Source organism: Bidens hawaiensis, unplaced genomic scaffold (genome assembly GCF_021521415.1).
Source record: "Bidens hawaiensis isolate Kalapana, Puna unplaced genomic scaffold, B.hawaiensis_p1.1 tig00006387_1, whole genome shotgun sequence".
Lineage (NCBI taxonomy): Eukaryota > Viridiplantae > Streptophyta > Magnoliopsida > Asterales > Asteraceae > Bidens > Bidens hawaiensis.
The window spans coordinates 1,330,513-1,345,815 of NW_027491429.1; the positions used below are offsets into that span (position 1 = coordinate 1,330,513).

At 34.2% G+C, this 15,303-nt stretch overlaps 2 protein-coding genes and 2 pseudogenes across 2 annotated transcripts; all 4 read left to right on the plus strand.

Moving 5' to 3' along the window:
- The first annotated feature begins 4,262 nt into the window (after positions 1–4,262).
- On the plus strand, positions 4,263–5,303 carry LOC143632335 (F-box/kelch-repeat protein At3g06240-like). Its single transcript, XM_077100881.1, has one exon. It carries the CDS (start codon positions 4,263–4,265, stop codon positions 5,301–5,303), a length of 1,041 nt encoding a protein of 346 aa, XP_076956996.1.
- A 2,063-nt stretch (positions 5,304–7,366) lies between these two features.
- On the plus strand, positions 7,367–8,420 carry LOC143632336 (F-box/kelch-repeat protein At3g06240-like; annotated as a pseudogene).
- A 2,085-nt stretch (positions 8,421–10,505) lies between these two features.
- On the plus strand, positions 10,506–11,697 carry LOC143632337 (F-box/kelch-repeat protein At3g23880-like; annotated as a pseudogene).
- A 2,030-nt stretch (positions 11,698–13,727) lies between these two features.
- Positions 13,728–14,768, plus strand: LOC143632338 (F-box/kelch-repeat protein At3g06240-like). Its single transcript, XM_077100882.1, has one exon. The coding sequence runs from the start codon at positions 13,728–13,730 to the stop codon at positions 14,766–14,768; it is 1,041 nt and encodes a 346-aa protein (XP_076956997.1).
- Positions 14,769–15,303: the final 535 nt, after the last annotated feature.

Here is a 15,303-nt window from a genome sequence, read left to right on the forward strand (position 1 = left end):
CCCCGTAAACTTCCTTACAGACCCCACGGAAGGGAGATCCACTCTACGACCGGCAGATTTGCTCGTCTTTGGTTGGGCCGGGGGAAAACACGCTTGTGTTGACCTCACAGGGGTATCTCCCTTAGCTGGTTTGAGGGATAATGGGTTTGTAGCTGGGCAAGCAATGAAAAGGGCTGAAACGAAGAAGGTGGAGAAACATGCTAAAGCCTGCGAAGAGAACCAACATGTTTTTGTCCCTCTGGCTTTTGATACATTTGGCTCCTTGGCACCGGAAGCTATCCGTTTTCTAACCAGGCTCCAACAGGTTGTGCATAGCAATGTGTCGACTCCAAAGGGGCAGGGGTATGTCTTTAGCAGGTTAGGGTTTGCAATTCAGAAAGGGGTGGCGGCGCAACTTGTTGCCCGCCTACCTGCTATATTGATGTAATATTTATGTTTCTACATTAAGGGATTTACAATCAAAAAAAAAAAAAAAAAAAAAATTGTTTTAATAAGAGTAAATAAGAATTAAATGTATAAAGATGCCACTTGGCATAAAAATAGGTCATCTAAGTGTCATGTGGCACAAATATCATTTTTGTTTATTATAATAGTAGATTTTATCACCAACCCGTGTATTACACGGGTTCTAACCTAGTATATATATATATATCTAACTATCTATATAATTGTCTATCAAAAAATCCTACGTGTCGGTCTCACATCGCTCCCCACCCTTCCTAGAGCTACCAGATTGCTTGATTTCAAAATCGAAGCTTCTCCTTCACTTGACCCGTTTCACATGTATGTGGGTTTTCTAATGGGTGACGCTACCCATCACATGAGTTAAAATGGGTTATGAACGGGTTATATTATCAGATTGTTACTCCTCTCAAACCCCAACTCCATAGCCCGCAGCCACAAACAACTTCGATCCTTTAGGTAAATCCACTGATCAGAATCGTCTGTCTCCAATCGATCATCTGATTCGAACTTAAGGATTATCGTCTTCATATATCCTCTGTTTTCTTCTCTCCAAATCAATCTTTGGTTTGATTGTGGAAACATTGAGTCTTTGTCAGTGATTTGATTTCCATGGATACCCAGCAAGTAAGTTTTTCTATTTTATCTTCAAATCTGAAATACTATAACATAAATCACTAATAAGAAGATTTGGTTTGCAAACAATGTTGAACAACAATTTATATCTCATTCGGGTTTGAAACGTCTCATGTGATACAAAGATAAAGTTTTCTAAGGAAAGTTTTAATTAATTTGTTTTAATAAGAGTAAATAAGAATTAAATGTATAAAGATGCCACTTGGCATAAAAATAGGTCATCTAAGTGTCATGTGGCACAAACATCATTTTTATTTATTATAATAGTAGATGTTAAGACAACATAATGTTGATACATTAATTATAATACAATGAGACAAAAATATCTTATAGCTTCATACTAAGTTTCTATCATCCGATCATAAATCAGGGCTTGTATATCGATACTCAATAACGGATCATTCTATGATGATGATGATGACAACGACGAATCGGTGAATTGATCCTATCTAACATGAAAACGAAGTATAATATATAGGGTTCATATTAATAATCTAGTTTGTAAAGTTTGAAATTTAAAAATTAAAGTGTATAATACTTAAAAAGTTATGTTTGAAAATTAAAAGATCGAAAATATTAAAGTTACAAGATCACGTTCCATATATATACAAGTCTCCTGTATAATTACAATATTGAGTCTCCATTTATCTATATTATTTATATTACACCATTGGTGGTATACAATTGAAAACATGGCTTGTGTTCTTTCACAGCTTCCAATTGAAATTATATAGTCGGAGTTGCTACCACGACTTCCGGCTAAGTCCATAGGTCATGTCCGGTGTGTTCGTAAATCATGGAAGTCCTTATTGTGTTCACCAGGCTTCACCCGAGCCCACCTCCGCTATAATACCAAATATAAACTTCTTCTTCTTGATCAGCCAACACAAACTTTTCGTACACTTGATTGTGAACCCGTAAACCATGATTCAATCACCAATCGTCCTATTCCGTTTAAGGGTGATATACTGATTTTAGATTGGCATGTGTAGCCATTGAGTACACGTGAAAAGTTTGTGGAAATACAGTTTCCACCTTTTCCTGATGATGCAACTTTAGGCGGTATGAAAATAGTAGCTCTTAATGATTGCATTCACTTGTTTGTTGGTTATAGAGTAATCTCTTATGGGGGTTTGAAGTGCGATATGTGGAGGATGGATGGTGACGAGTGGATAAAAGTGGCAACACTCGATGGCCAACATTTTCGACCATTCAGGCATATACACATATGGAGGAATGGGAATTGCTTGGCGATTTTGGAGGACGACAACTCTTTTAAGAATATAGATTTGGAAGATTACTTTAAAGATGCATATATATATACATGGAGACTCTTGAGTCTCCAGGCGAGTGGCGACACATGATCGATCTATCCTAATGTTTTCTTAGTTTTCAAGTAATTATATGTCAGTTTACTCATTATTATGGTACTTCATTAAATTGTTCTTGTTACCTTAGTCAATTAATGCATGTGTAGATGTATTGATAATTTATATTATTGCTTGTCCCTCAAACATGTGTGAAGGTTATTCAACATAACACAGATTAGTTTTATGTTCAAGATTTCTTCTCATGTTTCTTGGCCTGATTTCTAACAACACTACACTACACATTTGGAGTATTACTGTTTTATATGGATAACGATACGTTTAAAAATATACATGCACTTTCAAAAATGAAACTTCTAATGGTATTGAACTTCCTGTATGGGATTTTATATTGGCTTAAACTCACATAAATAACCTTGATGACATGGTAAATACTAAATACAGTTGCTTTTTACGAAACAAATATATTAATTAGACTTTAGTTAGAAAACATTAAACTTTCAGAAAGAATTAAATTAAAATATTTTAAAAAATTATATGATATCTTTAAGTAATAATTTATGCCATTTCACAAAAAATTAAGAGAAATTAGCTATTAAGCTTAATTTTTTTCTAATATATGGACTTGATCTCACAACGTAATGTTGTTTTAACCGCTTTTTTTCGCATGTCACAACAAATTTTTTTCGTCTTGCTTTTTTCCTCATTTGTCCCTAAACATGATGGTGTCATCCTCAGGCCCGGCTCGTGGGTCATTATTTTAAAGGTAGGGCTTTAGGCCCAATGTTTATTAAGGCCCCATTTAAAAAAAAAACTGGGCTTGTATGTTATTATGAAACTGGTTTTCTGATACAATTTGAAGCTGGGTTTTATAATTGATGTAAGAATCAATTAGTAATTAATTTAGGTGACGTACTGACAATCATAGCTGATTCCAACGCATCTAGTAAAGCTAGAAACGTTAACTTAACATAAACATATTTAATTTATACACATACAAAAAATATATAAAAAATAAAAAAGGCCTTAGTTTTAGAGCTCGCTTTAGGCCTCCGTAAAGATTGAGCCGGCCCTAGACATCCTACCTTCTCTCAGTTTTTACCAAAGGCCAAAACCAATCAAAATTCAACCGGGAGAAAACAAGGGCCATTCTCTTATTTCCAAGGGAAAAAATGAGCCTCGGGATCCAGGAGGGTGGTGTTCACGCACGGGGCAAGTGTTTCTTAGGAGTTCGTGGTGTTTACGCACGGACTAGTTGTTTCCTAGGAGTTCCAACTCCCACTACGTCCCATTTTATGATCCGCTCTAAAATTAGTCTCTTTAAGGCTAGTGATTGTGGTTTAACGTCCGTGGCATGAAGGGTTCTAAGTTACATCATTTTTGCATGTGGAGGGGCACGAAACACCATGCCAGAGGGACGTGAAGGACATGGGCGTTGTGCTATATATGTTCCGACATAGCAGGTTATGTGGAGGTGGCTTCGACATGGATGGTGGTAGCATCTTCCGCTTCGGCGTTAAATCACAATAACCGAGCTAAGAAATTGTTATGCTGTGATCAAGAATATGATTTATAGTTAATTCTTAATTAATAGAATTAAATTTTAAATTATAAAAACATAAAAATTAAAGTTTATAATATTTAAATTTCAAAAACTGGAAATTCAAAAGTTAAAAAAATTGAAATTATGAAGTTATTGTGATGCAATACTAATTAATAAAATCCCTAAAAGTTAGTATACAATTTACTTAATCAGAACAATATCACGTTTCCTTATATCTTTCAACGTCATCAATATATATTATTTGCAAATCTTTGTACCATCATTCATAGTTGATGGCTCGTGTTCTTCCACAGCTTCCAACTGAAATTATACAGTCGGAGTTGCTACCACGACTTCCGGCTAAGTCCATAGGTCGTTTTCGGTGTGTTTGTAACACATGGAATTCCTTCTTGTGTTCACCAGACTTCGCCCGAGCCCACCTCCGCTATAATACCAAATATAAACTTCTTCTACTTGATCAGCCAACCCAAACTTTTTGTACACTTGATTGTGAACCCGTGAACCATGATTCAATCACCAATCTTCCTATTCCGTTTAAGGGTGATGTGGTGATTGTAGCAAGTTTGGATGGTTTGGTATGTGTAGTCTTCAGGGAAACTAATGACTTAGCCTTTTGGAATCCACTCACCGGTGCCTACAAGAAGATCTATACTAAATTTGTTGTTGACATGAGTGGTGTTTTTACTTTCTACATAGACTCTTCTAACGATTATAAACTTCTACATATAGTTTCTAAAAGTGGCGAGGGTTTTATTTATTCCCGGAGATTAGACTCGTGGAGAAAGATTCCACATTTAGAAAACATCATACGAAGCTTTAATTGGGGGCAAGCTATATTCTTGGGTGAGAAAATTTACTTCAAGCTGGAAACTTGGAGATCGGGAGGTCCACAACGCGGCCTTATTAGTTTTGATGTGGAATCTGAAAAGTTTAAGGAAATACAGTTTCCACCTTTAACTTGTGGTGCAAGTTTATATGTGAATTTAGTAGCTCTCAACGGTTGCATTCACTTGTGTGTTGGTTATAAAGATATCCATCATGAGGGTTTCAAGTGTGATATGTGGAGGATAGATGGTGACAAGTGGATAAAAGTGGCGACATTCGATAGGTCATGTTATCAGCCACTCAGGCATATACACATAAGGAGGAATGGGAATTGGTTGGCGATTTGGGAGAATGACAACTCTTTTAATAATATAGATTTGAAAGATTACATATATTATTTTCTTCCTGGGTATTCTGACCATGAACAAAAAGGAGTGATATGCATGGGGACTTTCATGTCTCCAGGTGAAGGTCAAAGACGCACATGATCGGTCTACCCTAACATTTTTTTTATTTTTAAGTAATTATATGTCAATATATTCATTGCTACGTTACTTTCATTATATTGTTCTTGTTACCTTAATCAATTAATGTTGGCTTTTATTATAAAAGCATGTGTAGGATGATGTTGATAATTTATTGTTGCCTGTCCCTCTATCATGGTATGAAGGTTATTCAACATAGGACATATTAGTTTTCTGTTCAAAGGGTTAATTATGTGCTGACTTGGAATTCTCGAATATGTGTGGATGTGAAAAACTCAAACAGATGGAAAAGGGCTTCAAGTGTGAATATTGGAATTTGAGTTTGAGTCGTATATTTAAGTTTATCTCGTTGTTTAAAGTCATCATGCTAATCGAGTATATTAGAATACATTTAAAAGTGTTTTGAGTCATAGTTGGTTTCGGTTTTGAGTCTTGTGCATAATAGTTTGATAGGATTACTAATTTGTGTGAATCAAGTTTTTAGTTTTGTCATAATAGTAGAACGGGTTGTTTAAATTGTGTGTTCTCGTGTTTGATTATCGGGGACTGATTTCCAATAAGACTCTACTACACATCTTATTGTTTTATAATGATAACTTTACGGTTGAAATTTTATATGCACTTGCAAAGTTTACGAAAAATATAGACTAGTTTTATTTGTTTCAACTAATAACAACAGTACCTATTTAACTCCTTATAATAGTACAAATGTACGATACGGGGTGGGTGATATGTAGGCAAACCATCCTTAAAATAGCGGATGTCAAGTTGCATTTAATCATTAGTAAACTCTCTCCAAGAAACATCAAATAGTTGAAATGCAAGAGTATTTCAAAATTCAAACGCGAATTGTCGTTTCCCTTGTTCATTCTCATATTTCTTGGTTGGAGTCGCTCGGAATTCTTAAATTTAAAAGGGAGCTGATTAGAGATATCATTATGACGGTTTAGTGGGTGATTCGGAGATTTTGAAGTGAGATAATTAATAACAAAGAGCTAGAGTCACCGTTAAAAAGAGAATTTATTTTTGAAATTTATTTTTGAGGTTTTCGAGAAAAATTAAAAATTAGAGAATCTACAGTTGGGTTGAGTGGCTCAAAATTCACGCATGTTCATGTTAGTGTTTTTATTAGCACGTCTAGTGATGGTGGTCTGTGTGTGTGTTTTTATCGGGTCTTTAGTTCATTTAAGCATATATTAGAAAAGTAATGTGCACAATAAATATAATTAAGATAAATGTTAAGGGGCTATTTGGTAGTCTCTGAAAGACTATAAAGAGGTTACCTCTTGATGGTTCATAACCTCTTAATTTTTAAGAGATTACTTAAAGTCTGAATGGTTAAGAGACTACATCATATGGCTACCTCTTAATCATTTAGACTTATGTCTACCTCTTAACCATTAAGTGATTATGAACCATTAAGAAGTAGACTCTTAATGACCATTAAAAAGCTACCAAACAGCTTCTAACACCGTTCACAAGAAGGAATCCTGAAAACAGTTAAAAACACATCTAGCTAGTAAATACATTATCAAAACATTTATTTAAAAAAAACTCAAAAATCCCCAATAAAAAGATCAAAAAAACACCTTCTACTATAATTTTTAACTACCAATCCTTTTATTTTACTACAAGAATATTAAAATATTTAAAACTTGAAAATAAAATTTAATTTTAACAAATTAAAGTTTAAAAATAAAAAGCTTAAAAGTTAAAGTTTATGATATTTAAATTTCAAAATTGAAAATTCTAAAAGTAAAAAATTGAAAATAGAAAATACGAAGTTATTGTGATTTTTTAATTGTTATATTATACAAATCAATATTTAAATTTCCATACATCAAACATCTTTCTTGTTGCAATATTAATTAACTATAATTCTGTATTATTTCATGCCTGGTATAATTACCTAATGATAACCAAGATCACGTTCCATAAATATACAAGTCGGTCATGTTTATTATATTATCGAGTTTCCTCCACATATATCATTGCAAATATATCATCCTTTTAAATAATACATGGCTTTTGTCCTTCATTTATGGCAAATCTTTGTATCATCAATCATGGCTTGTCCCCTTCCACAGCTTCCTATTGAAATAATAGAGTCTGGAGGTGCAACCACGACTTCCGGCTAAGTCCATAGGTCGTTTCCGGTGTGTTTGTAAATCATGGAAGTCTTTATTGTGTTCACCAGGCTTCGCCCGAGCCCATCTCCGCTATAATACCAAATATAAACTTCTTCTTGATCAGCCAACACAAACTTTTCGTACACTTGATTGTGAACCCGTGAACCATGATTCAATCACCACCCGTCCTAGTCCGTTTAAGGGTGATGTGGTGATTTTAGCGAGTTTAGATGGATTGGTATGTGTAGCCGTTGAGAACACGCATGAATTAGCCTTTTGGAATCCGCTCACCGGTACCTATAAGAAGACCCATACTAAATTAGTTGTTGATATTGATAGTGCTTTTGCTTTCTACGTCGACTCTTCTAACGATCACAAACTTCTACAAATAGTTTCTTACACTGGCGAGGGTTTTATTTATTCCTTGAGATTAGACTTGTGGAGAAAGATTCCATGTTTAGAAAACAACATCATACGAGGCTTTAATTGGTGGCAAGCTATATTCTTGGGTGAGAAAGTTCACTTCAAGCTGGAAACTTGGAGATTGGAAGATCCACAGCGCGGCCTTATTAGTTTTGATGTAGAGTCTTAAAAGTTTGAGGAAATACAGTTTCCACCTTTTCCTGATGATGCAACTTTAGGTGGTATGAAAATAGTAGCTCTTAATGATTGCATTCACTTGTGTGTTGGTTATGAATATATTCCTTATGGGGGTTTGAAGTGTGATATGTGGAGGATGGATGGTGACGAGTGGATAAAAGTGGTGACACTCGATGGCCAAATTTATCGACAATTCAGGCATACACACATATGGAGGAATGGGAATTGCTTGGCGATTCTGGAGGACGGCAACTCTTTAAAGAATATAGATTTGGAAGATTACTTTAAAGATGCATATTATTTTTTTCCTTGGCCGTTTGACGATGAACAAGAAGGAGTGATATACATGGAGACCCTCGTGTCTCCAGGCGAAGGTCAAAGACGCACATGATCGGTCTACTCTCACGTGTTCTTACTACTTTTCAAGTAATTATATGTCAATGTATTCATTGCTACGTTACTTTCATTATATTGTTCTTGTTACCTTAATCAATTAATGTTGCCTTTTATTATAAAAGCATGTGTAGGATGATGTGTTGATAAGTTATTGTTGCTTGTCCCTCTAACATGTGTGAAGGTTATTCAACATATCACAGATTAGTTTTCAGTTCAAAGGGATAATCACGTGCTGACTTAGAATTCTCGAATATGTGTGGATGTGAAAACTCAAACAGATGGAAAAGGTCTTCAAATGTAAATATTGGAGTTTTGAGTTCGAGTCCTTTATTTAAGTTTATCTCGTTGTTTAAAATCATTATGTTTATCGAGTTTATTAGAATACGTTTAAAAGTGTGTGAGTCATAGTTGGTTTCGATTTTGAGTATTGTGCATAATAGTTTGATAGGATTAATAATTTATGTGCGGAACAAGTTTTTAGTTTTGACATAATAAAGAAAAGAGTTGAACGAGTTGTTTAAATTGTGTGTTCTCGTGTTTGATTATCGGGGACTGATTTCCGACAAGACTCTACTACACATATGGAGGATTATTGTTTTATATTGATAGCTTTTCGTTGGAAAATGTATATGCACTTGCAAAGTTTACGAAAAATATAGACTAGTTTTATTTGTTTCAAGTAATAATAACGGTACCTATTTAACTCCTTATAATAGTAAAAATGTATGATACGGGATGGGTGATATGTAGACAAACCATCCTTAAAATAACGGATGCCAAGTTGCATTCAATCATTAGGAAACTCTCTCCAACAAACATCAAATAGTTGAAATGCAAGAGTATTTCAAAATTCAAACGTGAGTTCTTGTTTTCCTCGTTCATTCTCATATTTCTTGGTTGGAGTTGCTCGGAATGCATAAATTTAAAGTGTAGTTGATTAGAGATATCATTATGACAGTTTAGTGGGTGATTTGGAGATTCTGAAGTGAGATAATTAATAACAAAGAGCTAGAGTCGCAGTTAAAGAGAGAATTTCTTTTTGAAATTTATTTTTGAGGTTTTCGAGAAAAATTAAAAAATAGAAAATCTACCGTTGGGTTGAGTGGCTTAAAATTCACCCATGTCATGTTAGTGTTTTTATTAGCGCGTCTAGTGATGGTGGTGTGTGTTTTTTTTATCGGTTCTTTAATTTATTTAAGTATATATTAAAAAATTAATGTGCACAATAAATACAATTAAGATAAACACTAACACCGTTCACAATAAGAAATCCCAAAAGCACTTAAAAAACACATCTAGCTAGTAAACACATCAGCAAAACATTTATTTAAAAAAACACTAAAAAATTACCAATAAAAAGATCAAAAAACACCCAAAACCATTGAACATCATTAACACCTTCTACTATAATTTTTAACTATCAATCCTTTTGTCCATGGCTTTGTAGCCTAGTGGCATCTTGGTGGTGGGATAAGGCTTAGGGACCATAAGGTCCTGGGTTCGAATCCCATAAAAAGGGGGTTTTCCCAACTTTTGTTGGCTTTCCTCCTGAATTGGTGGTTAGGCATTATTGCCTAGTGGAGATGGATATGATCGCGTGGTTCTGCTGGTACTATACTCCAGTGGTCCGTGAGTGATCCTAAATTTGCCGTTCAAAAAAAAAACTACCAATCCTTTTATTTTACTACAAGAATATTTAAATATTCAAAACTTCAATAAAAAATTTAATTTTAACAAATTAAAGTTTAAAAATTAAAAACTTAAAAGTTAAAGTTTATAATATTTAAATTTCAAAATTGAAATTTTAAAACTAAAAAATTGAAAATTGAAAATACGAAGTTATATATTGTGATTTTGTAATTGTTATATTATACAAATCAATATTTAAATTTCCATACACCAAACATCTTTCTTTTTGCAATATTAATTAACTATAATTCTATATTATTTCATGCCTTGTATAATTACCTAATGATAACCAAGATCACGTTCCATAAATATACAAGACGGTCATGTTTATTATATTATCGAGTTTCCTCCACATATATCATTGCAAATATATCACCAATTCAAATAATACATGGCTTGTGTCTTTCATTCATGGCAAATCTTTGTATCATCATTCATGGCTTGTGTCCTTCAATCATGGCAAATCTTTGTATCATCATTCAAGGCTTGTGTCCTTCCACAGCTTCCTATTGAAATAATAGAGTCGGAGGTGCTACCACGACTTCCGGCTAAGTCCATAGGTCGTTTCCGGTGTGTTTGTAAATCATGGAAGTCTTTATTGTGTTCACCAGGCTTCGCCCGAACCCATCTCCGCTATAATACCAAATATAAACTTCTTCTTCTTGATCAGCCAGCACAAACTTTTCGTACACTTGATTGTGAACCCGTGAACCATGATTCAATCACCACCCGTCCTATTCCGTTTAAGGGTGATGTGGTGATTTTAGCAAGTTTAGATGGATTGGTATGTGTAATCTTGTGGAACACTCGTGAAATAGCCCTTTGGAATCCACTCACAGGTTCGATGTTAACATCTATAGTAGTGCTTTTGCTTTCTACGTCGACTCTTCTAACGATTACAAACTTCTAAAAGTATATTCTTACAGCGGCGAGGGTTTCATTTATTCCCAGAGATTAGACTCGTGGAGAAAGATTCCATGTTTAGAGAACAACATCATACGAAGCTTTAATTGGTGGCAAGATATATTCTTGGGTGACAAAGTTTACTTCAAGCTGGAAAGTTGGGGATTGGGATTAGATTCAAAACGCGGCCTTATCAGTTTTGATGTGGACTCTGAAAAGTTTGAGGAAATACAGTTTCCACCTCTTCATTTTGATGCAATTGTTGGTGTGAAAATAGTGGTTCTCAATGATTGCATTCACTTGTGTGTCTGTTATAAAGATATCCGTTATACGGGTTTCAAGGGTGATATGTGGAGGATGGATGGTGGTGACAAGTGGATAAAAGTGGCGAGATTCGGTAACTCGTGTTATCCTCCGCCATTAAAGCATATACACATCAGAAGGAATGGGAATTGGTTGGCGATTTGGAAGGATAACAACTCTTAAGAATATAGATTTGGAATATTACTTTAATAACATAGATGATTTTTGTCGTGGGAATTTTGATCATAAACGGAAAGGAGTGATATACATGGAGACTGTCGTGTCTCCAAGCGAAGAACAAAGACGCACATGATCGATCTACCGTAATGTTTTCGTAGTTTTCATTTTTCAAGTAATTAAATGTCAGTATATTTATTGTTATGTTACCTTATTATATTGTTTTTATTATAAAAGCATGTGTAGGATTATGTGTTGATAATTTATTGTTGCTTGTCCCTCTAACATGTGTGAAGAAGGTTATTCAAAATAACACATTAGTTTTCTGTTCAAAACTATGGTAAATCATGTGCTCACTTAGAAGTCCAGAATAAGTGTGGATGTGAAAAGCTCAAATAGATTGAAAAGGGCTTAAAAGTGTTGGAGTTTATATTCATTGTTAAACAATGACACATATTGTTGATACATTATAATACAATGACACAACAATATCTTATAGCTTCATGCTAAGTTTCTATCAGATTAAAAATCCGATCACAAAGTTAACAAAAAGAATCAGGGCTTGTATATCGATACTCAATAACGAATCATTCTATGGTGATGATGACGACGACGACGACGAATCATTCTATGGTGATGATGACGACGACGACGATGACGACGAATCAGTTAATTGATTATATCTAACATGAACACGAAGTATAATAATAGGGTTCATATTAATAATCTAGTTTGTAAAGTTTGAAATTTAAAAATTAAAGTGTATAATACTTAAAAGGTTAAACATTTGAAAATTAAAAAATTAAAAGATCGAAAATATGAATTTATTGTGATTTTGTATATAATTATCAAATCATAACAAGATCACGTTCCATATATATATACAAGTCGTTCCTGTTTATTATAATATAGAGTTTCCATATATCTATCTATCAATTCCATCCTTATATATTGTTTATACTAGACAAGTGTCCGCGCGATGCAGCGGGAATTACATGCCTTAATAATCACGTAAGAGATTTTTGGGTGCTCATCGTTCCATTTGAAACCGTGGATTAAGAATTCTTATTTTAAACTCAATTTAGTAGCAAAGTACAAATGAAACCGAAATCTAACCATTGTTAATGGTTTGTTTTGTTGAGTCTTAATTTTCAACGGTTTGGTTTCAATTTTCGATGACAAAAAACGGCTTGGCTCACGGCTTAGTTTAAAACCATCAAAACTGGACCACAAACACCTATACGTAAGATGTTATTTTTTTAACTGAAAATAAACTATGACAATATCATACTCAAATTAAAGAGAATAAAATGCTTGTTTTTATGATGCAATTTTTTTAAAAAAATATTAACGTATGAAAAAGTTATAAACATTTAAAAACCTTGAGGGAATTTGAGTTAAAAGTGAAATTATAAATAATATATAGTTAAAAGATGAGGGATCAAAGTTGTAACTATTCTTTAAATTTCCAAATGTTGATTAAAGTTGAGGGGGCAAGGTTGTAAATAATTTGAAGAAATATGAAAGAAACGTTAAATTTAGTGTTAGAATGACTACTATACCCATATTTTAGGTTGTACTATGTGTTTGAAGAATTGTAAATTACTTAAAATTAAGTGTCTTAATTTGCCCATGGGTGATGCATTATATATAGTATAGATTCAGGGCTGGCTCAACCGTAGTGGAGGTCTAAAGCGAAACTTAAAATTGAGGCCTTTTTAAAATTCCAATATTGTAATCCATCTTTGTTTATTTGGTTTAGAACTAACAATCAACTAAAATCTTTAGTTAGCAGAAAAATCTAAGTTAATATTGGCCTGCTCAAAAATATTATTTACAGTTGGCAAGAAGATAAACACTTTAATTGTATGGATTTCGACTAGATAGTGTAAGTAAATAAATCTATATCAACAAGTGTGTGTTTGACTCAATAATTCTAACTCACTTGGTTACACCATTCTCAAAATCAAATATGTTTATAGATAACAAAATAATATAATATACATTTAAGTTGGAAAAAGCAAACCTATTTTATTCATAGGTATAATAATTCAAAAGAGAAAACAAACACACTAGTACATTGACAAAAAAAGAAGCTAGAGGGCTAAAATTATGAGGCCTTTACAAATAGGAGGCCCAAAGCAGTTGCCTTAGTAGGCTCACCCAAGAGCCGGCCTGTTTATATTACACCATTGGTGGTATACAATTGCAAATCTTTTCATCATTATTCATGGCTTGTTATCTTTCACAGCTTCCAATTGAAATTATACAGTCGGAGTTGCTACCACGACTTCCGGCTAAGTCCATAGGTCGTTTCCGGTGTGTTTGTAAATCATGGAAGTCCTTATTGTGTTCACCAGGCTTCACCCGAGCCCACCTCTGCTATAATACCAAATATAAACTTCTTCTTCTTGATCAACCAAACCAAACTTTTCGTACACTTGATTGTGAACCCGTGAACCATGATTCAATCACCAATCGTCCTATTCCGTTTAAGGGTGATATAATGATTTTAGAAAGTTTATATGGATTGGTATGTGTAGCCATTAAGTACACGTGTGAATTAGCCTTTTGGAATCGACTCACCGGTACCTATAAGAAGACTCGTACTAAATTAGTTGTTGATATCGCTGGTGCTTTTGCTTTCTACGTCGACTCTTCAAACGATTACAAACTTCTACAAATAGTTTCTTACATTGGCGAGGGTTTTATTTATTCCTTGAGATTAGACTTGTGGAGAAAGATTCCATGTTTAGAAAACAACATCATACGAAGCTTTAATTGGTGGCAAGCTATATTCTTGGGTGAGAAAGTTCACTTCAAGCTGGAAACTTGGAGATTGGAAGGTCCACAACGCGGCCTTATTACTTTTGATGTAGAGTCTGAAAAGTTTGAGGAAATACAGTTTCCACCTTTTCCTGATGATGCAACTTTAGGAGGTATGAAAATAGTAGCTCTTAATGATTGCATTCACTTGTTTGTTGGTTATAGAGTAATCTCTTATGGGGGTTTGAAATGTGATATGTGGAGGATGGATGGTGACGAGTGGATAAAAGTGGCAACACTCGATGGCCAACATTATCGACCATTCAGGCATATACACATAGGGAGGAATTGGAATTGCTTGGCGATTTTGGAGGACGGCAACTCTTTTAAGAATATAGATTTGGAAGATTACTTTAAAGATGCATATTATTTTTTTCCTTGGCCGTTTGACGATGAACAAGAAGTGTCTCCAGGCGAGTGGCGACACATGATCGGTCTATCCTAATTTTTTCTTAGTTTTCAAGTAATTATATGTCAGTTTACTCATTATTATGTTACTTCATTAAAGGGATTCTTGTTACCTTAGTCATTTAATGTTGCATTTTATCATAAAAGCATGTGTAGATGTGTTGGTTTGTTGCCAACGACTTTTCAATCTTGACAATGTTGTCCCATGTACCATTTAACCTTTTGTTGTGGGAAATGATCGGCCATGATCTAGGCGTATGGTGAATGGACATTATAACGTTTTTTCAAAGGCTATCCTCTTCCACCTTGAATCGCCACCACCATTTTGATAAAAACACTAAACTAGAGTCTTTAAAAGGACATAAACATCTAAGCGAAACCACATTGTTTGGGGTGGGAGTGAACTTTCAAAATGTCAAGGCAATGGCGGATATTTTTCCATTGTAAGGCGGGGGAAGTGCCGTTTTTGTATCTTGGAATCAAAGTGGGAGCTTATATGAATAAAATTAATAATTGGCAAAATGTTGTGGATATGTTTGACAAAAGGCTAGCATTGTGGAAAGCTCATACTC

Coding starts and splice junctions, on each gene's coding strand:
- LOC143632335 (XM_077100881.1), top strand. CDS start 4,263: ATGGCTCGTGTTCTTCCACAGCTTCCAACTGAAATTATACAGTCGGAG.
- LOC143632338 (XM_077100882.1), top strand. CDS start 13,728: ATGGCTTGTTATCTTTCACAGCTTCCAATTGAAATTATACAGTCGGAG.